Below are 26,360 nucleotides of genomic sequence, written 5' to 3' on the forward strand. Positions count from 1 at the left end.
ACAATCTAAAAATGTATTTTATTGGGCTGCTAATAACGACCAGCGGTGGCGGCGGAGGGATGAGCAGTATAATGAGTTCCTGGGATGGGGCTTAGATACAGTTGTCCCCCGCGTGTCCCAGAAATCAGGTAGAAGACATCTTGAGCATCCTCAGCGGAAGCTCGCCCATCCTTGCCTGGGCCAGGGGACCTGGCAGCGAGTAGACTGTCACCGCACAACCTGGCTCCCCCCCCAGATCCAGTCCTTGCTCTGGTGAGCTCAGGTTTTGCATACCAGCTCCCCGACTCCGCATTCATCAGCCAATTGCTCAGCTTGGGAAATAAACGGGCAGGCACTGAGGAGTTCAAGTTTTGTATTCATGTCAGTAAAACAGAGTCTATTCTCCCTCCCCTGCCCGTCCATGCTCGCCCACCCCAGCCCCTTGCCCGCCCCAACGCCCGGTGATGCCCGGCCGGATTCCGACTGGAGTAAGTCAGACCCCCGGGAAGCTGATCTACACTGATGTAGCCAGGATGCGAATCTGGCCTCGCAAATAACCTTTCCCCTTGAGTGGGAAACAAAATATGTTAATCTCCTTGGTTTGGAAACCCTTTTTTTTTTTTTTTTAACTTGAACACAGAGCTCTGTCCCCTCATCATTAGCAGATGTCTTGCATACAAACTGCATTACCTATAAAGTCTGCTTACTCCAAGCAAATGTTTCTCAATCTTTTCTTTTTTTTACTTCAATTTGAAGTGAAAGGTACAGTATAGGATTCAAATGCTTTTGCATTACATGGGTTTCTGACCACTTTAAAAAAACCCCACGGAAAAAAACGACTTCACAAACCTGAAACACCCACTGAATTGTTTTGCTGCATTTCAATTTCATTCTGCCTAGCTGAACTTTCTTTTGATTTCCTTTTTCCTTTTTTTTTTTTTTTTGGTTTTACATGCCACTTAGCTTTTGCTTAGTTAATTTTATTTATTTATTTGGTTTTTTTTTAAAAAAAATTCATAGCTCCTGTTTCAGCTCTCACTTTCGTGTCAGTATTCTACCCTGTGGATGTTGTCGCACAGGCAGGAAGGTCAGGAAATTGCCCAAAAGGCAGAACTACAGAGTAGCTCAAAGCAAGAAGCAAACCTGAACGCCGAAGCACGAGTTGGTGTTGTCTCAGCCCTTGCCCACACGGAAAGCTGGCTCCAGGGCTGCAGGCAGAGATGTGCGGGCAGGAGAAATAAGAGGCGACTCACAGAAGGATTCAGAAATTCAGATTTGTCACTGAGAGCTGGCTGGCCTGCTCGCCACCATCTGAATGGCACCTCTGATTTTTCTTTGGCTCAAAGATTTAACGTTAAGGCAAAAATAAGACACAGTGTAGAAGCTCCATCAAATCTTTGGCACAACAGCAACAACAACAACAACAACAAATTACTGTACACATGAGCTGAGAGGGTAACATTTCCCAGTTAAGCAAAGGGAAAAGTGCTAAATAAATTGCACGTACTAAAAGGTGGCTGGCTTAACAACAATAAGAAGCATCCCTGTCCTTTTTTTTTTTTCTTTTCCTTTTTTCCTTTCTGTTCCAGAGATTGAGAAAGTTCCTTGGCCAATCGTTATCTCGAAAAGGGGTTTCTGCAAAAAAGCTGCTTGCAGTCTTCATCTGGATCGTGCAACCTTTCCCAAGAACAGATGTAACACTGGCTGGAAGCTCTTCTGAATCCTCCCTTCCTGGTTATTACTCCTGGAAAGAAAAAGATGCACCATCAGAACAGTGAACACATGGTGTCCTGGCGGCTCCTTGCACGAACGACCGTCGTTGACACATGGCTGGAGTATCTTCAGGAACTGTTGGCCACAGGAACCCACAAAGAGTTGGGCTTGCAAGGGCAACCACCTGCAGGTGCCACAATGGTGGCCAGAGCCCACACAGAGCAGAGGGACCGACAAAGAGTGGATGAGGAAGGTTTGGGGAAGAAACGCAACCAGAGAATTAGGTGCTGGCTCCAGCTCCTGCTGCAAAAAAAAAATATTAGAAGTGATGGCAAGTACCTGCTTTTGACAAGACCTGCAGCTTTTGGGGTCTATTTTCAGCTTCAGAAGCCGATGTCAGAATCAGAGAGGGAAAGCAAAGGAGTTGGGACAAGCTGGATTTGTGCAGGGTATGGGGTTTATTTCTGTATTTTAGTGATTGCATTTACTTTTCTGTGTGCACGGCTTCTCAGCCTGCAGGACTGCGACCTGTCCCCTGTGCCTGCACATCTCCCTGCCAGTCACGGCCGTGGCAGATGTACTTGGGTAATTGCATTTGGCTACAGAGAGTTATGTCCAAGTCCATTGGAAAATGCACAGCTCCAAAGCACAGCAGCTTCAGACAGGGAAAACCTCATCTAAACCCCCTTTAGCCTTAAAATAAGCCCCACGAATATCCCACAAGCAATCCTTAGCATAGTTCAAAACAGAGTAAAATCCTCAGGGCCTGCTCTTTCATGAGATCACATCGGTGTTGTCCAAACTGCCTTCATCACGTGGGCTCCTAAATCCTCCTTTAAGTAACTTAGGAATTAGAAACTTGGAAATGAGATCACATTTACCGAATCCAACCACCGTTTCTTGCTTTTCGCCAGTGGATTTAAGAGCCCTTCAGGGTGCAGTACGGCCTCTGAAAGTCCTTTGGACACAGTCATCAATTCCCTGGACAGATCAGCCATCTTTCTGACAGTCTTAAAAAGGTCAAACTCCTTAACGCTTGGCCTGAAAAACATTTTTTTCCTCAATCCATTTTGTTTCTGTACTGCCTCTTCTTTTCCATTACTGAATATTGTAACACTGAGGTATAAAATATTACGAAGATACTGATGTTTTGATTTATTTTATTTTATTTTATTATTTCATTTTAATGATCATTTATTTTAATTATCATTAGGGCAGCTGCCCTAATGAGATCCACCATCACAGCTGAGCATCCACATGAGGCTAAGGGGCAGAGGGACCCAAAATCTACCTTGCCACCCCCTCCTGCAAAGTGTGGACCCTGTGAAGCACAGGATAGCCCCAGGACCATCAGGATTGTCCTCAGTAAGAGTATTTCACTGAAAGGACCCAGGTCATTCTCCATGCAAGAAATGCTGGTCTCTGCTGGACCCCAGACTCCTGGAGTTGGGGTCAGCACATCTGGATATGGTGGTGGAGGCATTTGGCCGTGCAGCTCTGCGGGAGGACAGGACAGAGCTGTGGGCTGGCTGCATCCCAGCGCATCCCAGTGATAACAAAGTCCCTGGACAAACATCACTCCATCGGTCCCAGCCCACATCGGTTGTTCTCCTACATAAGCAATAATAAACTCTTCGCATCTGGCACATGCCAAATCTGAAAACAGAGCTCGTTATTGCAATTATTATCAATAGGGAGGTGTCTCTGCTGACTGTAAAACACTACCTAGTGCTGCTCAGAGCAGGAGAAAGCAGCAACTATTGCCCTAACTCAAGGCCCTAATTGGGATTTGGGATTTTAAATAAATGAGGGTTAGGTGGGAGAATGACAAACAGCCTTGTGTATTGCAAACGCTTCTGTTGGGGACCCCCTAAAATTATTTTCCAACAATAAATAATATATATTAATAACCTGTAATAGAAAAGTCGGTTGTTTAATTCATCCCACATGGAAAGAAAATGTAAGAGAAGAAAAAAGGAGGGAAGCAATGACCACTCTCATTAATATTAAAAGACAGTAGAGAGACAAATCCTCCCTGTTCCCGTCTGGAACAGCAGTTTTAGCAAGCAAAATCTTTTCCACTGCAGGAACAAATTACCCGGCAATAGCAGCTTCCTGCCCTAAGTCAAAGCCACCGGAGTCACAGGGCCCCCGGTCCCCTCTCCTGTGCCTCCCGTGGTCTTTAAAGCACGGAACAAATAGGAGCTGAGATCGCAGTTAACACCTCCTGCATTCATTCAGAGAGACCCTACCCTTTAGCTCAGGGTGCTCGATGCTGATAAAAAGCATTGGTGGGTTTTGGGAAGTGGGATGGGTTTAGGAAGAGGAGCTTCATTCAGCAGCAGGTCTCTGCTCTTAAGTCCCCCCATCAGGGAAGATCAGTCATGGCTGGGGCAAGAGGAAATATGTACCAATCAGCCAAGGGCAGGTAAGGGCAATCGTGATGTGCCCTCCAGGCAAAGGAAATGAAGGGAATGGCGAGATCCCTCTGCAACACAACGGAGGAGCGCAGCAGACCCTGCTGGCACTGCCTGGCCGGTCCCCAGGCATTGCCCAACGCTGGCCATGGGTTATGTTAGGTGGGAACAGGCTCCTTTTCTTTCCCCCTCCACCCTTTTCCACTCCAGCCAGGAGCTCTGAAGACAGATTTATTAACCAGGGTCTGCTTTAAACTAATAATATCAGAACTCCCACGGCTCTTGAATTTGACAACTGGCCCAATGACCTTGGTGAGTTTGCAGCATCCTGGAGCATTTCAATCTCTATAAATCAAAGCACTTCTGGAATTGAGTCAGCCTTTTTTCCAGGGCTTCTCCTGTCTCTTCTACTCACATTTTCCTTTTGCTGTAGTTACCTGATATCTGTGGGGTGGATCTCCCCCTATTCTTGGTAATGCCCTTGCTACAAAGGGAACGGAGCCTACACTGGGACTCCCACTGTGGGAGCAAATCCCTGGCCCCAGCCTTTGCGTGATGCAATGCGGCTGCTCCAACACCCCTCAAAGCAAAGCGGGTTTTGGGGTGCTGCCATGCAACACTGGGGTCCCTCATCACATGCCTTTTGCAAGGGAAAGCTTTCGGCCCTGCTCTTTGGGGTACTGATGCTCAACCCCCCGACGGGCTAAGGCAGGGTGTGCAGTGCCCTCGGGGATGCACGTTGCTGCCGCCACCTCCCTGCCCGGCACTGGGTGAACTTGCTCATGAACTCATCACGAGCCCTCAGCCTCGCAGCCCTGCCCCATTTGCAACTGCTGTTTCGGGTTGCAGGGACATATCAAACGCAAGCAATAAGCGCGGGAACCCACCATGGCACTTACGCAGCCTCACCACCTCTACGGCCGCCTTATTTTTAAGCAGGTCTGTTGCCCCCAGGTGCATAATCCTTCAGCTAGCACGGGGCAGGGACAACTCATGGTCAGGCAGATCCAGGCTGCCTCCCCGGGGATGCTGCCATCCCCCTGTCCCGCAGACGGATGGACGGACGGCTCAGGAGCGGGTCGCTGCTCTCCTGTGGTCCAGCTCCTCCCCGGGGCCCGCGGAGCCGGCGGCCGTGGGGAAGCAGACTGGCTGGCTGCCCGCTCTCGCCTGCTAGTCCTAGCAGGGAAATGAAGCTATTTTTAAAGAGGAACCTCTGCTAAGTCAAACTGCAGGGGAAGGGAGGTCGAACCTCATTATCAGACCCACCCCCTCCTCCTCCTCACACAGGACGGGAAGCCGCGAGGAAGAAATGCCATGCAGATCATCAAGATTTTTACTGTGCTGGCTCCGAATGTGTTATAATAATCAATATCAGATGATCAATAACAGCAAGCTCCGGCAGCCAGGATCATCCGTGCAAACCAGGGGGTGGGAGCTGTGGCTTTATCTCGGGGCTCTGTCTAAATAAATCACGAGTCATGATACAGTGTTATAGAAAAAATATGCTCCAAGCGAACGGTTTCAATACAAAGCAATACAAATCAAGCCTGCCACTACCATTTCTCTTTTATAATAAAAAACCTTAACTTGTTCGCTCCTGCAAGTAAATATGCCTGCAGAACGCCCTCCTTTGAATTTTTCAATGGGAGTAAGTGTTACTACCTACAGCAGGAGCTCTGCTTTTAGCAAAGTAGCAATGAGGCGGCGTCAAGGCATGGCAGAACACCACAATAACTATTTTATATAATGCAATAATTACATACATAATGTGAGCCATTTTAGTGCAGCAGACTGCAACAAATAGAGTGGCTTTTCATTCTATATATGCTTCTATATCATTTAATTATCAGGCAATATATATATATAGAGAGAGAGCGCGCGCGTACATTTTTAATTTTTTAATTCCTTGCGTCTGTGCGCATCCACACACACAGGCACAAAAACAAGAAACTAAATTCCAGCCGAAAACTTTTATTGAGCTCCAACTGCTCGCCTGTTATTCATAACCCAGTTTCCTCTCTCACAAAGAGACCTTTCGCATGGTTTGGGGTTGGGTTTTTTTTTTTTTTTTAAAATGTGTGTGTGTGTGTGTTTTTTTTTTTTTTTCCTTCTGCCTCGCTAACAGCTGCTCGCAGTGTTGTATCCTGAGTGATGATGAGGTTCTGAAAGTGTTTTTTTGGAACAGATGGCCAGGAGAGAGCCGGGGAATGTGCCAGCAGCGAGCTGGGGAATGCGCCAAGTCCTGCAGTGACTGAGTACTCCGGGTTCCAGCTCGCGTGCCTTTCCCCTGCCCTCTGCCCCAAGTGGCGCCAGCAGGACTTCCCAGCTCGCGCTCCGAACATCTGGAGTCTGCGACTGCCAGAAGAGCCGGGACGGGGGGAGGATGAAGCTGAAAAAAAAAAAAAAAAAAAAAAAATAAAAATCCCTCACCCATCCCTCCCGGCTTAGCTCCCATGGCCGCGGCGATGTTGCTGCCTTGCACAAGGGCTCACCAAAAGTACAGAGGGGAAGGGAAGGAAAAGAAAACGAACCTTGCGATGGAAGTTTGGGGTTTGGTTTTTTTGGGTTTTTTTGGTTTTTTTTTTTAGCGCTGGGGGTTTTCTGTTCAGTGCTGGGTGTGCTGTACGGGGTTTTGTTAGCAGTCGGGCCCTGCTCTGCGCAGACCGAAGGGCCGTCGTGTTGCTGTCTGGTGGGGAGGTTAGGTCTGCCCCACAGCCCTGGGGGCCCGATCCTGCGGGGCTGGGGGGTGTCGGGGGCTGTGGTGCACAGCTCTGCACCCACAGAAACACTGGTCTCCAGGGAGAGCACCCGGCCACGCACCCTGAAGCCCTAATCCTATCTTGAGCCATAACGCCGCCCTCCTGCGGGGCACCAGAATTTGGCCCTGGGGGAAAAAGGCTTTAAAAAGAGACTGTGCAAACAGCAGGCTGGACCTGAAACCCTACAAAATCTGCGAGAGGCTTTCAAGTGTCCTCTGGCCACTCAGGATCACGTCCCGTGCAGAAGTAGCGTACACCGGGGATCAGAAAACTTGTATTCCCCTTTCTGATCCACCTCCTTTCACTGTCACATCCTCAGCGCTGCCAGAGGATGCTCTTGGCTGGAGCCAAAGGTAGATCCCCCCCTTCTCCCAGGACATCAGTGTGGTCCCAGCAGGACTCAAGGCCCTGCTGAGGGTGTCGCAACCCAAATCTCTGACATGGTGCAACCCTTGCCTGCGCGGTAAAGGGCAAGGCTTAGTCCAGATCACTTGTATAACCAACCAAAAGGCAGCTTTAAAAAATCATAGAATCATAGAGTCATAGAATCATTTAGGTTGGAAAAGACCCTTGGGATCATTGAGTCCAACCGTCAACCCCACTCTACAAAGTTCTCCCCTACACCATATCCCCTAACACCACATCTGAACAAGTCTTAAACACATTCAGGGATGGTGACTCCACCACCTCCCTGGGCGGCCTATTCCAGTGTCTTACCACTCTTTCTGTGAAGAATTTTTTCCTAATGTCCAGTCTAAACCTACCCTGTTGCAGCTTGAACCCACTCCCTCTTGTTCTATCGCTAATTACCTGTGAGAAGAATGAAGACTTTCATCAGAATTCATCACCCCCTCATGCAGCTCTTTCTTTTTTAAAGTAAAAGGCATTTGAAACCCTTCAATTACCCCTTTTGCCGCTTATAAATGAGATCTCCCATCACCAAACACCCTCAGTCAAGTCTCAATTGCAACAACTAAAATGACCATATAACTGTAGTTAGGACTGGAAAGGGGATGGATTTTTTTTTTTTCCCTAGTCAAGTTTGAGAGGCTAAAGCCAACTTTTCTAATAACAAAATGGTGTAGAAAGTGGGGGAAAAAACATCCACTAAATTTCATATTGCAACAGCAAAGTCTGAACAACCCAACGTTAGGGATAGCAGATAATTCGCCCTCAAAAGCAAAGCAAGCGGCGACGCACAATCCAGCAAATGCAACATCTGGAGCCCTTGCCTGCCAAAACAAACTCCAACCAGCTACTTTTTTGTGTTAAAAGCTCACAGTGCCACAGCACATTGCAATCGGAGCACTGAGAGAGCAAGCGATAGAGGCAGAGACACAATAAAATTGAGATGACAGGAGATAAGTGTGCTGTGGACCCAACAGTACAGCTTGAGGAGTGGAGGTCTGCATTCAGGCTTGCTGTGATTTTTTTTTTTTTTAAGAGAGAATAAAAAAGGAAATCTAAAAACAACAACAGCAAAAATATAACAACCACCCCAAAGTCGATAATTCAGAGGAACTGCTCAGCTAGCAGTGGTTTTGGAGACCTGATTAAAAACACACACAGCTTAGAAAAACGTGCCTATTTCAAAATTAATGAGGGCGCGGTGATTTTGGGCCAAGCCATTGTATCCTCATCCAGCCGCCCACGTGAGACCCCCCAGGAGAGACATCCCTTCACACCACCTGACATCCAGAGCTCGGATCTTCCCTGCACAGCCACTCCGGATCTATAATTTCCCTCCCTCGTGCTCACAATGACATCGATTTGCTTGGCTCAAGGAGAAAGGGAGATACCAAGATGAGTCCTCCCAACCCAGGCTTTGCGTCCCCATTCCTATCTATTGGTAATTACTGCTGTTACTTAGTGGCACCTACTGGTTTTAGCTTAATCATCAGCTGAATGTGCTCTTGCCATCACCTGAGCAAATACTGCTGAAAATAAAATGATACCTATCAGCCAGGGGCATCCACAGGCTCTTGGGCTGTCCTAAACTTGGGCTTTCCCAAATAGCAGAAATGCATTTGCAAGACACTTTCCAGAAAGAAAAGCAAGGCAGAGCAAGGACTAAGACCCTGCCTCAGGTACAAAGCCCAGCTTGCTTTTTCGGAGAGGGCCTTTGGAGAAGGGTTAGGGTGGGTGTCCTTCAAAGATGTGGAGAAAAGACAGATTTTCTCCTGGTGATGCTGTTTCTGTGGATCGGTGGTGGCTTGTTGGGAGGTGGGATGTGCCAATGCCCCATGAGAGTTTCATTGTTCACACGCTCTCGATGGGCTCGGGGCTTTTCTCCATGCATCCGCTCCGGAGCGAACTTCAGAGAATAAGATGCCATAAATGGAAGGCTTTTAATTCTTAATTTGGTTTTTTTTTTTAATTAAGGATGGGCTGAGCCCTAACCCTCAGATGTGAGCACCCTGGGATTTGGAGCCATTTGAAATCTGGCTCCATGTTTTCTGTCTTTAAGCTGACATTGGTTTACATAAGCCAAGACAATGGGTCTCAGTCCATTGGGCACCCAAAGCCTGAACACCAGCCCAGAAATCTGCTGAAGCCCCAAGAAGGATGCTCATCCTCTTTTTCTCCCCCATCCTGACTTCGGGAGGGTACCCAAGACCCAACTAGCAATCTGCTAAAGCCCCAAGAAGGATGCTCATCCTCTTCTTCTCCCCCATCTCAACTTGGAGAGGGGACCCAAGACCCAACTAGCAATCTGGTAAAGCCCCCAAAGGATGCTCATCTTCTTTTTCTCTCCCATCCTGACTTCGGGAGGGTACCCAAGACCCAAGTCTCACCTCACCCTAGAGTTGGTGGCATCACATCAGTGCCCCTGGCACAGCCCCGCCTGTAGCACTACAGACCCCACACTGAACACCCAATTTCGGGCCATGCCCAGGAGCTCCCCCAGCATCTCCCAGTTTCAGCTGGTGCTGTCGGCCGTGGGCAAGCAGTGCCGTGTCTCCACCTGGCACTGCTGCTCCGGGGGCATAAATATGGCCCATGACAGCGAGAGGAAGCGACAGGGAGTGTGCTATTGTGTTTATTTATAAACTGGATTTCTGCAGGATGATTTGTTGGGCTAAAGAGGAGGAAAACCGAGGAAACCTGCCTGAATCGGAGGCAGACCTTAATGACACCGGGGAAGGAGCCTGCTCCCTGGCTTAGCTGCCCATTCATCCATTAAAATCCCACTGATTTATTATCCCGCCTGACAAGCAAGCCCAGAAAGCAGGGGGAAGTTCAATTCAAGTTTACAAAACTCTTTTTGTCATAAAAGCCCGAACAAAGACATCAATCACTCCTTTAATTCACCCACGTCACTCCCTGAGAGGAAAACTGGCAGAACGCACCGCTTCCTCCTCCCGCCGCTTGACGATGATTTCACCTAATTGGTTCAGTGTTAAGTAACCTAAAGGAATGCAAGGCGTAATTAGATTTAACGTTGTTTCCTCAAGATACCCACATGTCCTTCAGGTCATACATCTTACTAATGTGTTTATACATACAACGTCTCCATTAGCTACTTTTTTTTTGTTGTCGGGTGATTTTTCTCAGAGATAAGTGTTAGCTTAAACAAAACAGAAAACACAGGCGGGCGACCGTGTTTTATGGGCTCCAAAAGGCGACTCGAGGTTGGTTTGGTTTAACAAATAACAGTCCCGAAATGACTCGAATAGGATCATGCTCGTGCTAAAACACACGACGGGTGACTAACGAGAGGAAGAGCCCGGCGCGGAGGACGGGGAGGAGAGAAAAGCTTTTGATTAGAGAGGAATGCGGTTATTACAAGATCAGAGGGATGGAGGAGAAAAAGCAAGAGAGAAAGGCAAGGGATAAAAAAAATCGGGAAAATTTCAAGAGGTTGAGAAAGGAAGAAAACCACTTTGGATTTTTTTTTTGTTTGTTTCCTTTTTCCTTTTTTTCCCTTTTGTAACTTTTACCGTTATTTGGGGGGCGAGGGGGGGTGGCTGTAACATACCTTCCTTTTTTTAGATCTTCCTTCTGCTTGTAAGGTCCTAGTGCACTGCTCCACGCATTCAGAGAAGCTCATGTTACTGTGGTCAGCGCTGTAATCCAGGTCTGCTAGTCTGGCCAGGGAAAGGATATAGTTACAGGCTATTCTCAAGATGGCCAGTTTGGACAACTTTTGACCATAAGAATAGCAGGGAACCTAGAAAGGGTAACAGGGAAAAAAAAAAAAAAATTAAAAATTAGGCCAGATAAACAAAATATCTTGCTTGAAGCATGAAAAAAACAACTGTAGGTTATTTTCTTAGCAATTTTTTACATAAATAGGAACTCTAGCGATAAAAGGCCATATGGTCCCAACAGGTTTTTAAGAAGAACTCCCCTGCTGATCTCCATGGGGATGAAAGCAGCACGAAGCCTCTTGATTTCAGCGGGGCAGTTCTGCTTAAAACGTGATGGCAGGATATGGCCTGGGATGTCTGCCTGATGTTCAGTTCGCTTCTGGGAGGCCCTTTTTTTCTTGGAAACCTGCAAGCCCCATGCCACCCAGTTACTCGTCTTGAGTAACTTACTCCCTGCAAGTAGCTCCAATGCCATCGCAGGTCTTGCAGAAAAAGGCAATAAGGGAGGTACGAGCAAATACATCACAACCTGGTGTTTTTGCGCTCAAACAGCATCAATCATGGCTGCCAGCCTGCGCAAAAACATGGTGCTGTTGTAGGAGCAGGACATGGAGACAGTAGTTCCCACCTGCTGAAACACCCCGTCACGGTACCTCAACCTCCCAGAAGAGACCAAACCAGAGTCTGGTTCAGGGCCCTGGCCGTATCTTACCCTATTTATTTCTTTACCCTTGAAGATTTCTAGTGTAATGTGAAACATTCAAACAATTCAACCTAAACAGTGTGTGTCTACACAACTGAAGAGTATATTTCCTGCTGCAGAGGGTTTGATTGCTTTTCAATTGTCATCCAGCAAAACACTACATATACGCTCGATTTTAGGCACACAACTTTGACATGTCCAGCTTAAAGAGAGGTCTTCTTCTGAGTTCAATAGGCTTGGGGCCACATTCGCTAGTTTGCTAAATTGCTAAAGGTCATTCAGCCTTCAATGCGAAAGAGTCTATCGCCTACAGGAAAATGGAGCCAGGCGTTTATCTGAAATCCATCCTGGCCACTCAGGTTGTCTGACCGCCCGTCAATCTAAGTTTTCATACTACATCAATTACTGGAATGCCTCAATGCCCCTCTATCATCTACCTCCGTACGGGTCTGCATCCTCCTCATCCCTCTAGGGTGCCACACTCTGCTTACGGTTGGAGATTTTTTAATGCTTCTTTCCATGCTCATGCCTCAGCTTCTCTTTTCTCCACAGAGACACAAAGCCAGGCTCATCGTTGGAGTAATGTCCCTGACTTTACATAAGGTAAGATGGGTTCACCCCCTCCCAAACCCCACAGCGGCCATACGCGGATGCCGAAGGAGGAGCAGAACAGCTCAGACATATATAGGATTTCCCCGAGTATTCTGCCGGGCTCCAACTAAAGTCAGCTCTGTGACCTCAGCTAGATGTGCGGTCCCCGTATTGAGCAACCCATAACAGATTTTTCGTACATGAATTTGGTCTGGTAAGCTGAACCCCTGTCAATTTTGAGCACCCATAACATCCTTTTGCAAAGTTTTCTCCCCAGTCTATATAGCACTGCCCTCCTTTTGCTTGTTTTGAACTTGGCTCCTACTGTCTTCACTTGTGGTTCCCCAGCTCCTGTACTAGAAGAGAGGACAACAAATTTTTATTCACCTTCTGTGTGACACATGTTTTTAGTCCTCCATCATCTTTTCAGCCTCTTTTCCAGATGAAAAAGATCAAACCTCCTTAGCAGACAGTTTTGTGGAAGTCATCCCATACCTTTCATGACCCTTGCTGCTCTTCACTGAACACTTCCTAGTCCTTTTGGAGCTGAGACGATCAGAACAAACACAGTATTCATGTTGTGGGTGCTCTGTGTATTTATCTAACAGATGTTTATGTTATGTTCTCTGTTTTCTTTAATATTCCTTTTCTCGTAACTCCTGATTTGATTTGTGAACACTACCAGGCACTGACCCAAGACTTCCACTGAAACATCTACAGAAACCCTGAGGTCTCTTTTCTCTGAGATAATGGTCAGCTCAGGGTCTATCATTTCACACGTGGAATCTGGTATGGTTTTTCCCGTATGCATCACTTTATCTACATTGTATTTATTTCATCTGCCGTATTATTACCTAGTCACTCAGAGTCATAAGGTCTCTCTGTAATTCTTCTTATCTTTGCTACCTTTAGCAAATATCAGTACTTTTTTCTGGAGTATTGCCAAGAAACTTCCTATTGCACTGCTTAGGAGGAGCTCTGACATGCTACTTATGGAAATCCAGGCCAACAACAATCAGCTGGATCACCCTTATCCACAAGCACGTGGATTTTAATGCTCTTAACCCTATGGGCCGTTTGGCTTGTATGATACAGCTGAGGTGTCCAGCAGTATCCAACCTCTCCAGAAGCAAGTCAAACCTTTCATAGTTTTTCTATACACATCATCTGCTACTGATACCCCTGAGGAGGCAGGGAATCTTTTTATTCCCTGGGAACACCCGCTGCCACCGCGGCATTGACCTCCGGTAGCAGTTGCACAGAACAGAAACTTCTCTGCTGGTAACAGAAACCCAAAAGGGACAGAGCCACTTCCAGACCCCTCCTGCTGGAACCAGCACTAGGCGTCACACGGGATTTGAGATACACCCTGCAAGACCCTCTTTGCAAAGCTGGCAGTCAAGGAAAAGGCAAGGCTAAGTGTTGTCCCCGTCACTCCAGTGTAAATCAGAGGGGTTGCTGGAAATGGCTGGAATCTGGTGGCACAAAGGGCCTCTTCTTACACTAGAAAATCTCTCTCCAAATCCTCGCCTGGAGTTCTTTGCCGGCTTTATGAACCCGCCAACAGCGCTTGCCCTCAGACCCTAATACCTGGCCCCCAGATGCAATAAGCTGAGAGTTATTTTGAAAGCAAGAGCTTTGGGCAGCAAAACCACCCAAGTCTCTTTTGACGCCGATGTAACAAGAACAGTGGAGATCCTAGATCAAACAGCGGCGCAAAAGACCAAAGCAAGATGGAAACTAAAATGGAAGGATTCAGTGAAATGTGGGAATAATTTCAGAATTAGAGCAAGAAGGAAGTTAAATCGAGTGGAAGTAAAATAGACCACGAAATCCTTGAGGCTGATGAACAGACGCTGTCCAGTTACAACACAAGAAGGCAGGCTAATGTCTTTTCTCCTCATCTGTTTTGCTCTTTCTTTTGTGTTTTTATTTAAAAAAAAAAAAAAGAAGAAGAAACAAAATAAAAACCAAACTGTTTTGTAGGACGTGTTTGCTACAAATTCCAAGAAAGATCTCAGAACTAACACAGTTGACAAAACCCTCGACTGGGATTACACAACACTTTTCCCACACGCTGGAGCAAAGTCCAAACTGGAGCTGTATGTACAGGGGAAGAGTTTCACCTTGAGCAGCTCAGATACCACTGGGATGGGTGCGGGGCACCAACATTAGGAGATAAGAGTTTTTGCCATGGTAACAGTGTTAGAATAACTGTTTTGCAGGAACCCTCCCTATCTTGGCTCAGCTCCTGCCATTTTAATGTTTCCTTTTGAATTAAACATGGGAAATTGAGAGAGGAATGAGCCACTTTTAGTTCAGATCCAAAGCTTCCCCAAGCAGGGATGGGTGTGTGGGGGGGGGGGCGGCAGGGAAGAAAGTGAACTTTGGTTTTATCCCTTCTTTAACATAAAGCCAGCAGAGAAGAGGGGACAGATTTGCACGAGATAGAGTGAAGGGTGTTGATGACACACTTGGATGCCAAGAAATCTCCAAAATCCAACCCAAAACGGAGTAAGCACCTTAGAAATGGGAAATGTGCCTGATGCTGGTGTGGCCATGCAGGCGTAACCCCCGCAGCTCCCATGGGATCTGCGCTACACAGATTTTTGGCAGGAGGTAACGGGAGCGGGCATCCGTCATGCTCCTGGTGAGCACCAAGCCCTCTCCTTCTGCCACCTTCTTGCTCATCATGCCTGAGCCGAACAGACATCAGTCCTTTGGTGGGAGAGCTGTGAAGACAGGAGCTGAGCAGGTCCATCCAGAGCCAGGGGGAGCCAGGGGAGAGCTCAAGTTCTCGTGCAGTTAATGAAAATATTTCCCTTATCTGACCTCACTGATTTCTGCCGAGCGGCAGCGCGGCTCACCATCTTGCCTGCAATATTTGCGATGATTAAAAGGAATTAGGAAGGAACTGCAACTGAAATTTCACACTGATCCGAAGGAATGCAGCTGTCTGCTAGAAAGGAAAGGATAATGTCACCATCCTCGGCTTCGGGAGACCGGCACAGCAGTGGGCTGGGACCAGCAGGAACCAGAGCTTCAGCCAGAGGATGTTTGTTGGTTGTATTTGCGAAAGGCTCTGCAGAGTCTCATGGGTGTTATCAGTGATCTCCAGGCTGGCAGTAGCAAGATGAACGTTCTTGAGACATATTCCTGTGCAGAAGAGCCCTTCTTTGGCAGGAAGATAGGACGGGATATGACCTAACAGGTCTTCTCCATCCTTGACGTCTGCGATTCAGAGGCAGCGCCCTTGGAAGACCAAAGATGCTCCCTTTGAAGTCCGTGGGAAGTCTGTCGCGCACTTGACCGGAGCAGTGCTCGGCCCGCAGCCAGCCCTCTCGAGGAAGGCAAGGCTCCACTGCAGCTCCCCAGAGGGTCACTGTCATCCACCAAAGACAAGGTCTTGGAGCCGATTCTCACCTAGGGCACAGGAGAGGCGACTGCAGGATGAGGCAGGGAACAACTAGAGAAAAAGATGGGTGAGAGGGTACAATAACCACCCCTACCATATGAGGGTGAAGGATATCTTCACCATGATGGGTCTGTGGGGAACAACCCATGGACTTTAGAAGCATTAAGCCAGTTCATACTATTGAGCTTCTGGCTGGGTCGCTCTGTCCTTATCAATTAGATACAATTCCTATAAACACCCTCTGGACTTGTACAGATAATGTCTGTAAAGCCAAGTCCACTCTGCTTTTACGCTGCATGAAAACACTGGAAGAAAGAAGAGCATTGAGTGCTGGAGGTCCAGACCTCTCTGCTACCGTGCTAGAAACGGGACTCAGCAGCACAGACTTACACAGATCCCCTCCACGTGAAGGTCATGCAGGGCAGAATTTGCCCCCCCCCCCCCGGGTACGGCAGGGAAGACAGGTTGGCTCCAAGGCAGAGAGATGTCCGTGTTTGCGATGCAGCGTAAGCTAAGCCCTCCTGACAGCTAGCTCCTCCACAACATGCCATAATAAGCGGCTGAATTTACCTGTCTGCTAATTCATCTGGTTTATTTTTATGCTGGGAGTTAAAACACACCAGCCCCCGCCCCGAGAAAGCATTTGGCTGCCTCTTCCCCGCATCCGAACACACAGCGCAACTGCACTGTCTCATTGTTTGTGCTGTGCCTCCTGCCAAAAATATTTCCAGAAGGTTCATATAAATGTCCAGTGCTTAATAGTTCTGGCTTTTGTACATCTCTCCTTCCACCCCAGCTTGAGTCAGACATTTCCTGGGGTTAAGGCACCTCAGGGGAAAGGCAGCAGGTTGGGGCCACAGGACTGCTGGTGTTCCTTGCTCGTCGGTCCCGAGCACAGGGGAGACCTCTCTCACCATCCCAAAGTACCTCCACGACTAGTGTCTGTGGAGCTACTGGGAGGAGGAGCTGAGAAGTTGTGGATGCCCCACCATTGGAAGTGTTCAAGGTCAGGCTGGATGGGGCTTTGAGCAACCCGATCCCGTGACAGACAGCCCTGCCCACACTGGGAGGTTGGACTAGCTGATCTTTAAGGATCCCTTCCAACGTCACCATTCTGTGATTCTATAACAGCCTTAACAAGCTGAAGGCCTTGTCCAGAAGACCATTCCTTGTTTCAAGATATGTTACATTGTAGAGCATGTTTGGGAAGGGTTTGGTGCCAGCCTTTTTCGTTCCACCCAGTTCCAGGGGGGAGGTGAACACATATGGGTCCTTCCACTTCTTGGAGGACCCGTTGATTGATGTGCCAGTTGGTGTGTCCAGATTCACCAGGAAAGGACTTGGCTTCCCTACCTTGCTCTTGACAGATACATGCCCTGAGTCTTCCTATTGTCCGAGGGGGACGACGATGATTTGTACAGCTGTATGATGGAAAAGCCTGCAAGCACTGCTGGGGCGTCCTTTCAACAGTCCTGTCAAACCCCTTCAGTGCAGTTGGTTATCAGTGGGTGGATCTGGCAATTGCAGTAACAGCACCATAGAAGCAGACAACTTCCATGGAGTGCCTGAACTTAGGACCCAGGAGAACCGCAGTGTGTGGTTCAGAACCACCAAGCAACTTACAGCTACCAGAGAGGCAGAGAGGAATATGTTGCATGTGTTTCTGCAGGGCTTTGGCTTGTGCACGCATTCAAAATGGTGCCGTCACTGAGTTTTTGAAGCTGTCTGTGGCTTGGGTGCAGCTGATATCATAGAATCATAGAATGGTTTGGGTTGGATCCCTTCCAACCCATCCCTTTACAGGTCACCTAGTTCAAAGCCCGTGCAATGAGCAGGGACATCTCCAATTAGATCAGGTTGCTCAGAGCCCCGTCCAACCTGACCTTGAATGTTTCCAGGGATGGCGCGTCTACCACCTCTCTGGGCAACCCAGTCCAGTGTTTCATCACCCTCATCGTAAAAAATGTCTTCCTTCTATCTAGTCTGAATCCACTCTCTTTTAATTTAAAACCATTAATCCTTGTCCTATCGCAACAAACCCTACTAAAATGTTTGTCCCCATCTTTCTTATATGCCCCTTTAAGTGTTGACGGCCCTCATTAAGATGTCCCTGGAGCTTTCTCTTCTCTTTCACAACTCTCACGACCGTTCTTCATGGGAAAAGTGCTCCATCCCTCTGAGCATTTTTGTGGCCCTCCTGTGGACCTGCTCCAGCAGGTCCATGTCTTTCCTGTGCTGAGGGCTCCAGAGCTGGACGCAGTATTGCCCGGTAGAGGGGCAGAATCACCTCCCTCCACCATCTGTGGGTGTCACGGTGTCAGATGCTCCGCAGAGCTCTATTTTGGCCAGCAACGGGTAGCTATTTCATACCACGGGTGTGGGAGGCTTTTGTTTCTCTGCCACCAGACTTGCAGCAGAACGGGCAGCCCCGTGCTAGCAAAGCAATCACAGCAGCTTGAAAGAAAGCCTCATCCTTGCCTCGCCACAGGCAGCGAAGCATCCAGCCAGGGACCAAACCTAGCTTAAAAATGCCAACAAGAACAAAAGCAGCATCGCTCCGGCGGGAGCACTAGTTCCGACCGAGGCGCCTTCGCCTCTCGGGTGGGTCCACGCTGTCAAATAACCCAGCTCCCGGTTCCCTCCCAGCTCCTGGCTCCCCCATCGCTCACATTGCAGAAACATGAGTTCACTCCTTGGAGCGAATGAATTGGCTTCCTCCAAACAAAACCTAGGTGTGGTGCTGGGTGAGTTCACCCCAGGGATCTCTTCCAAACGGCAGTCTAGTTAATGCTGCCCCAGGCCTGGCTCCGCTCCGTTTTGGACAGTCCTCCTGCACTATCCCTAGACGTTTTGCACCCTCAAAGCCTCCTGCATATCCTCAGGGCATGCAACACAAACTCTCAGTATCATGTGTGAAAAACAACACATTGTCGGGCTGCAGCAAAGCTCTTACCTTATTGCAGGCTCTTTGAACCACCTCCCAGAATAGGAACTACAGAGAGGACTCCTGGGGTATCACAGGAGAAATCCCAGGGCCATTGGGCACAGAAAATCTCCTCTAGAAGGGGCTACCCTCAAGCACTACAGTGGGGAAACACTTTTTCGGGTGACATTTTCTTAGTGGTCATCCCCATCTCTGAGGTCCAATTGATCCAATTCACCTGGGGAACAGGAGAACAAGCTCCACCAAAGCTAATGGAATTACACCAGGCCCAACTTGGCCTTGGCGATTCTTTAGTCACCAGCCACTGCTGGACATCACAGGTTTTCCACTCCTTTGCTATCACTGTTTAGACCCAGAAGCTGCCCTGCCCAGGCCAGCTGCAAGGAGCCCAGCCTTCCCACAGCACATGCATCCCTGCATCCCTGCTTGGCACAGGGGACAGTGCAAACTGGGACTGGGGTGGGATATATCACTTTGTGAACACACATGGCATGGACTGAAGGAGATGCAGGTTGGGAACAAAGAGCCCAGGGTGCTCTCTGCAAGGTACCACTAAAGCGTCCCACCTCCCCACCATGGGGACTGCAGCCCGGAGAGGAATTTGAGAGCGGATTAAGGCAGGGAGCGGAAGCTGGATTCAAAGCCCGACAGAGAAAAGCAGACTCTTTCCTCCGATTTCAGTGGGAGCCGTAAGAAAACACAGAGGTTAACTTGGGGTGGCTGCAGCAGGCAAAGCAAATACCTCCCGACAGGAGCGGGATTTGTAGCAGAGGATAAAATCAGTTAGACAGCAGCCAAGGGAGCAAACAAGCCCTGTTCTTGGTGACACACAGTCATTGTTTTCAGGATTTTTGTCCTTTTGTCTGGTTTCTCCCTTATTTTCTCTCCGCTTGTGTTGCTTCAGGCCAGTGTTTTGTCATCTTCTTTAGCTGTTAAACCACAGTGCTGCCCCGCTCTGCCCCAGCTGGGCTCTAAATAACTGTAAGCATCACTCCGGACTGGCTCAAACCACCGAGATGCTCCGGTTAATGCTGTGCTGTTTGATGACAATGCACAGCGGTGGCACCGCACGTTGCGAGCAACGTGTGGAGGATGCTCCGGCTCTCCCGAAGCCCGGCAGCATCTCTCCAACTGCCACCATGGAGCAGGGCCAAACCTTCCTGTCCAGCTGCCACCCCCAGGGAGCTCAACGGGCGGTTTGTCTTCAGGAGCTGGGTTTTAAGGCATCCCAGGGTTTCCTGCTGGTGGCATCACGGGGGGAATGAATCACTGCGAATAGGGCTGAGAGATGTCAGCAGGTGATGGAGGAAAGCTCTCAGCCTCCCCACCACGCAATAAGGACACGCCAGCGACACTGGTCGCATACGGTGTCCCGCCTGCAGAGGTGACAAACCACAGCTGCCTTTGGGATGACACATGAGGAGGGTGGGCATGTAATGATGCATCCCCAGAATAGTCCCAGCCTCCACTGGCTTGTGGCTAAGGCACTGCTCAAGCCGCAGGTCCTGCCTGCATTTAGTGCCTGGCTTGTCCCTTCAAACCCCTGCAGACAGCTCGCCCCCATGCCACCCCACAGCAACGCAACCTCCTGCCGTGGCCTTGAGGCTGCCGCTCCTGATGTCCCACCACGCTCCCGATGGGAGCAAGCGGGGTCTCTTCTGCACTGATTTAACAACAAGCCACAGCAGCCATGTGCATACTGGCAGCAAAAAGTGAAAGGATGCTAGTGGGGGGAAAAAACCTCCACTCCAACAGCTAAAAAGCCCTATAAAACCCTAAAATATCCTCAAAACCCACATGAGTGTGGAGAGCGAGGCTGTCAGCTGCTAAGGCAGAGAGCGCCCTGGTAATGCAGTGGTGAAAAGATTTAGAAAAACGCCAATATACTTCAAGGGAAAAATAAATGTCTGTGGACACATTTGCTCCCGGCGCAGAGTCTAGCTCGCTGCGGCTCGATGTGTTGCTTTCTCGAGGAGGAGCTGGACAGCAGTGCTCCAGAGAGAAACCAGATGTGCAAGCCTAGGCAGGCTCCAGATCAGGAAGGCTGCTGTGGTTGTCTCCGTCCATCGAGGGAGAGTTTGCTGCCACCTTAGGGTCTGTCAGCACAGCTGAGAAGCTCGATTGCAACTCCTGCAAGCGCAATATATTGGTGGGAGTTGGTTTGCTTGGGTACCCGCTGCAACCTAATGGTGGAGAGCACCATTTCCTCCTGGCCAAGGCCTCCAGGAGCAAATCTGGTGGCTAAGCCCATGCTGTAATAAACACTAAGATGGTTCAGTTTCACACTTGGGATGTGCTGGAGTAAAAGACTCTTGCTGCTAAAAGAAATTTACAGACAAAAAAAGGAGCCAGCGTTGCTAGCAACTGTGGTGTGGCCTAGACAGCAGTTGCTCTGAAGCTGTGCAGTGGTGCTGTTGCATCTTGTCTCCTCTGAACAGCTGCACTACTTCATGAACTGGAACATCCACCAGCACAAGGGCACTTTAGATGGAGGAGGAGATGACCTTAGGTTCTTGTGAACTCAGTGCTGCGTCTCTGTCTGCATCGGGGATCTTTGGGTTCGTTGACCACCCACAACGGCAGGGAGAGAGAGAGAAAAAGGATGGGAAGTGACAACCCAGCATGTCACTTATGGGGGGTCCTGGAGCAGCTGCCCCTCCATGGGGATAGGAGCAGCACCCAGGAGGGACACCCAGAAAGGCAGCAGCAGAGGGAACACAAAGTATAGCAGAAGTATCTCCACCATCTGAAAGTGTTTTAGAGCAGGTGAGTGTTTTCCATGGAGAGCTATGCTGTTAGCTACAGGAGTCCATCATCAGTGGAAGGATCACTTGGACAAATGATGCTTGGAGGACTGAGCAGGGAAAATCTCTTCCGGACTGAGTAGCTGAAGATCACAAGTGTGAAGACTACGGAGAAGGAGCTGTATCTGAGGAGCACCTACTCCTCAGTCCCACTTCAGTGTTATGGCCCTATGGTGAAGGCAGCAGCTTGATACAGAGAGAGGGAGCGAGATCCTCATTCCTGGTGGCCATGACACCAAGGGGCGAGCACAACGGCAATGACACATCTCTCCCAACAGCAGGCAGCTTCCCAGAGCCAGCAGCTACCCACCTACCTCCCACCTTTGAGGGGGCCCTGGCCTCAGAGGCGAGCCAGGGACATGCCTGGATAAGCCTCTCCTTATGTGAAACAACTGTGGTCGGTTCTTCCTCCACCAAGAACTGGTGAAAAAAACCCAAAACCCACCCCTTCCTGCCATCTGGAAAGCTAGCCGACACAAGCCGAAACATGTGTGCCATATGTACACAGCTGCGGAGCGCAGGGACGCCGCTGTCAGCCCATCTGCCCAGCACACTGCGTGCCAGTCGCTCGCCCTCGGGTGGGCTGCCGAGACGGGGAGCGTGTCCTGCAGAGAGGCATGGCTTCCCCTTTCTCCTCCTCCTCCTCCTCCTCCTCACCACGCATTGACGCGCTCCCTACGGCGTGGCCGTGGTGGGCCTGATCCTGCAAACATTGGAGTTTTATCTCATGCATGACAGCAAGGATGGGTATCTCCAGCCCTTCACATCCGAACAGGGTGGGTAAGGGGACAACACCTGTGTGGGTGCTGGGTACCGGTGGCTGAGCGAGGGCTCCACATCCAGCACCCGACCCCTTCCCAAAGGAGCACGGGGCAGGGGCTGGCTGCGTGCGAGCACACAGCACTCTCCCGTGCTCCTCGCCCGCCCGTCTGCGGGGAGGTATCGGTTTCAGGGCCTCAGGAAAAGCCTCCCAGCTGCCGAAGAGCCTGATACGTGATGACAAGGAGGGGACGGAGGGCTAACCAAGGAACAAGAAGTAAAGCGAGGTCTGCGGCTGACGGCGCACAAGGATTGCCTCCTGCACAGGGCCCTTTGTATGTTCAGGGATGTGAAAAGACGGCGCTTACCCGGGGCAAGGGAAAGCCTCCCGGCTGCGTTTACCTCTACAAACGCATCTCGCCATACTCCCGCGTCCCAGCCCTGCTGACCAAGACACCACGGAAAGCAACGTCCCCTCTTCTGATCCAAACTTGCTCCTCAAAAACCTCTCCACCCACCGGCACCGGTGTGAATGATTTGAGTGACAAGCCAGCGCCGCGCATATGTGCAATGAAGCTGACTGTCACCTGATGTCACGTATGGCACCAAGCACGCCGTTGGCAGCCCAACAAGAAATGAATCCAAATGTCATCCAATGATGGTCGGGACAGCCAGCCCACCCCTCAGCAAATTGCTAGGAAAACCTCGCAGCAAACATTTCCCGGAGGATGATTTCTTTCTCTCTACAGAGTGAATACAGCTCTGCCAGTATGTTTCCATGCTGACCCTAGAGACCAGCTTTCATGTGAAGAGAGGACAGCAACTTGTTCTCCAGGCTCTTTGGGCTCCCAGCTGAGTCCAGGGCTGAAATGATTTATGGAGACAGGGCCAAGGCCAGGAATCTGAGGCTTTTCAAGAGTTGCCCATTTCCCAAAAGAGTGCGGCTTTAATTTGTTGCTTGCCTGACTTCTGCTTGAGGCTCAGCCTAGAACAAGATTGCCAGTGATTTGGGAAATCAGTGCTACTTCCCCTTGCGGTTTTGGTGGTGTAGATGTCTGTCCACGGAGAATTAGACTGACACTTCCAGGCGCGCTACAGACAGTTGCCAAACAACCAAGATATGGAAGGAGCTTATAGAAACAAAATATATCAAGTCTGGAGTTTGCATCTACAAGGGGCAGCCTCTCAGCACCGGAGGGATAGCATCCGGCAAATATTGGATTACTGTGATTATAACAGAAGCTGTCAGATCCCACCACCGCGTGGTGATTAAAAATGCTCTAGTTTAGATGCTCATCAGCAATTCCCTCCTGACAGATAGTCCCAGTCTCAGCCTGCGCTTCCTACCGAGGTCAGTGCTGGAAGTCTGTTTGCAGAAGCAGATGACGGGGAAGGATTAACTCTTGGGATGCAGTTACCCAACACAAAGCAGTCATTGAGAAGCACTGGAGAAGTGCATCACACAGGAGAAGGGAACAAGCAGAGCTCCCCTAAGCAGGAGAGAGGATTGAGCCCTAAAGTGAGCACACTTGGGGAATGGCTTGGATAAGTAACGTCTGAAAGATGGTAGCCAAAAGCGTGGCTGTGTCAACCCCCCTGCAAGCACTCCCACCGGGCTGGAGGGACCATCCTGAGAGAGGCGATGCTCAGCATCTCTCACAAACAGACTCATCTGCAGCTCAGAGCCCTTCAAGCCCTGTGCACCTCCTCCTTCTTACACACCTGAAATAGTCCCATCAGCATTTACTGGAAAGGCAGAAAAGCCGGGACAGCTGGGCTTGCACAGTGTGACAGCACATCTTTGTCTATCAGTGAGCTGTTACAGGGTGCCTACACACAGAGGGAAGTACAGGGCAGAGTATAGGGGCCAGGACACTGATTTATCCTTGTGGGCAAGATATAAAAACATCAAGGCTGGGGTATGGCTTCTCCCTATCTCTCCTCACCTTCCACATGTCAGGGAGGTGATGGAGGGATTGTGTCCAAAACTTCATTTACTTTTCAGAAGCTTCACTCTGCAGTGAGAACATGTCTATTATCCTTCACAGATAGCCATGAGGATTTTCAAGACCTCTCAACAAGAAAGCCCGGCACCGTACACACTTGAAGCACACACTACAGTAAAAATCATGGGAAACGAACCGGCAGGGGACCACCACTTAACTCGCCTATTCCTGGCAGACATGGGGCACAATGAAAGTTTCAGAGGTGGCTGCGGGAACCCCAAGGGGGCCGAGGGTTCAGACACCCTGCACAGAATTCAACAGGAGCACTTTGCTGCCCGAATTCCCAGAGATCCCTGTGGGGCAGCCCACCCCAGCAGGAGAGCTAGCGAGTACACGTGCTCTTGGTACAGGAGCATCACCCAGCTCGCAGCTTGGCCTCTCTCCACCCTCTGTTTTCACTCGGAGGGCTTTCTCTGTTTGTTTCATATTTTTCCCTCCACGCGATTCTCTCTCCAGGGTGGGGTGGGAGTGGGGGGAGTCTAAAAGTTTCTAACTGCAAACAAATTATAAGCCCTTATTTATTTATCTTGATTGTTAGCATAGTTCTAGGGTTGGTACTTCCAGGCATTTTGAACCGACTTCCCCTGCTGTCAGGCGTCTGCTCTAGGCTCCTGCCTTTAACCTGCCCTGCCCTCAGGCACAAGGCGGAGCGGGCGCCCTCCCCGCGCACCCATCAGCGCCCCTCGGGCGGTCCCCGAAAGGGACAGCAGAGGGTGCGCCTGTGTGCGGGGTGCCTGCAGTGTGCCACGCGACGCATCTCGCATCCCGCATCCCTCATCCCGCCCGCGGAGCCCCGGCTCCCCGCGGGGCCGCAGCAGCCAGGGATGAGGCCGGGGCGGGGGAGGGAGGGATGCGGCCGGCGGCAGGTACCTGCTTCCGCAGCGCCTCGAAGGCGGCGCTGATGGTGTGGACGCGGGTCCTCTCCCGGGCGTTGGCCAACAGCCGCCGCGTCTGCTGCAGGGCTTTGATCTCCGGCGAGACGCCGGACGCCTCGCCCGGCCGCGGGCGCGGGGAGGCGGCGGGCGGCGGCGGCGGCGGCGGGCGGGCGGCGGGGGGCGGCGGCGGCGGCGGGGCGGCGGGGAAGGCGCTGGCGGCGGCGGGGGGGCCGAGCGCGGCGCTGCGCGGCTCCCAGGCGGCGGCGGCGGCGGGGGGCGGCGGCGGTGGGGGAGCGCGGAGCCCCGGCCGCCGGCCGCTCAGCACTTTCAGCTCGACGCGGAAACTTTTGCAGCCCTGCTTGCGCCGCAGCCGCCGCAGCCCCCCGAGCTCGGCGGCGCAGAGGCGCGGCCAGGGCTCCCCCCCAGCCAGCGGCGTGCTCCGCATGGCGCGGGGCGCTGCGCGGGTGCGCTCAGCAGCGGACGCTCCGCCGCTCCGCTCCCGCTGCTGCTGCTGCTGCCGCCGCCGCCCCGCTGCCGCCGCCGCCCATCTGCGCCCGCTCGGCCGCGGCGGGCAGCGGAGCCCCGGCGGGCCGGCTCGCTCCGTCCGTCCCTGCGTCTGTCTGTCCGTCCGTCCGCGGCTCCCCGCAGCCTGCCTCCCACCGCCGGCAGCCGGCCCGCCGCGCAGATGAGCGGCTTTAAAGAAACAGGAAGGCTGGCTTTTTTTTTTTTTTTTTTCTTCCCAAAACAGCTGTGCTGCCAATCTCCTTTGTTCATCCCCCCCCCCCCCCCCTTCCCTTCCCTCCCCTCCCACCCCACTCCCACTTTCTTCTTTAATCTCGTTCTTCCATGCGATGGAAGAGAAATCCTGCCCCCCGGAGACTCGCCGCGACCCACCGCGTGCGCTTTTTTCTTCCCCCACCAGCCCCCTTCACCTCCCCAGGGAAATCCATGATGTGCTTTGGTTTCCAGCCCCACTTCATCCCGCTTCTCCCCTCCTATCACTCGTTTCCCTCATCAAGCTGCGAGGCGGGGGGGTGCTTGACTTCACGTTGCCTTCCTAAGCGCGCCCGGGAGCTCTGGAAGCACCCCGGCGGGACGGGGAGCCGGGGGAGCCGGGGAAGCTCCAACACCTCGCAGATACACCTCCCGCGGCCACTTTGCCTTCCACGGCTCCCCAAAGCCTTCGGTTGCTGTTCTGCTACCGACTTCGGATCCGCTTGGAAGAATTCTTCCGCAGGAAAGGGCTGCCCTGTTTTTCACAGGGATAACAAGGGAGCCCGGACGCGTGGGTAATTGCTACCGGC

At 50.8% G+C, this 26,360-nt stretch overlaps 1 protein-coding gene across 2 annotated transcripts; it reads right to left on the reverse strand.

The window, feature by feature from the left end:
- ATOH8 (atonal bHLH transcription factor 8) lies at positions 1-25,740 on the reverse strand. 2 transcript variants are annotated; one of them, XM_063336711.1, is made up of 3 exons: positions 25,052-25,740; positions 10,848-11,039; positions 1-1,723 (listed from the first exon to the last, which is right to left on the reverse strand). In XM_063336711.1, exons 1-3 carry the CDS (start codon positions 25,499-25,501, stop codon positions 1,718-1,720), a joined length of 648 nt encoding a protein of 215 aa, XP_063192781.1. In that variant the 5' UTR covers positions 25,502-25,740; the 3' UTR covers positions 1-1,717. The 2 variants fall into 2 exon arrangements, with proteins under 2 accessions (XP_063192781.1, XP_063192780.1); XM_063336710.1 differs by lacking the exon at positions 1-1,723 and adding an exon at positions 1,741-6,498.
- Positions 25,741-26,360: the final 620 nt, after the last annotated feature.

This window comes from Chroicocephalus ridibundus, chromosome 5 (assembly GCF_963924245.1).
Source record: "Chroicocephalus ridibundus chromosome 5, bChrRid1.1, whole genome shotgun sequence".
NCBI classification, from domain to species: domain Eukaryota; kingdom Metazoa; phylum Chordata; class Aves; order Charadriiformes; family Laridae; genus Chroicocephalus; species Chroicocephalus ridibundus.

What these genes read in the sequence shown, in the direction of transcription:
- ATOH8 (XM_063336710.1), bottom strand. Translation starts at nt 25,501, where the DNA reads ATGCGGAGCACGCCGCTGGCTGGGGGGGAGCCCTGGCCGCGCCTCTGC. An exon ending in TCGAGGCGCTGCGGAAGCAG is followed by an intron (nt 11,040 to 25,051) that starts GTACCTGCCGCC and finishes TACCCTTTCTAG; the next exon opens with GTTCCCTGCTATTCTTATGG. An exon ending in GAAGATCTAAAAAAAGGAAG is followed by an intron (nt 6,499 to 10,847) that starts GTATGTTACAGC and finishes TTTTTTTTTCAG; the next exon opens with CTTCATCCTCCCCCCGTCCC.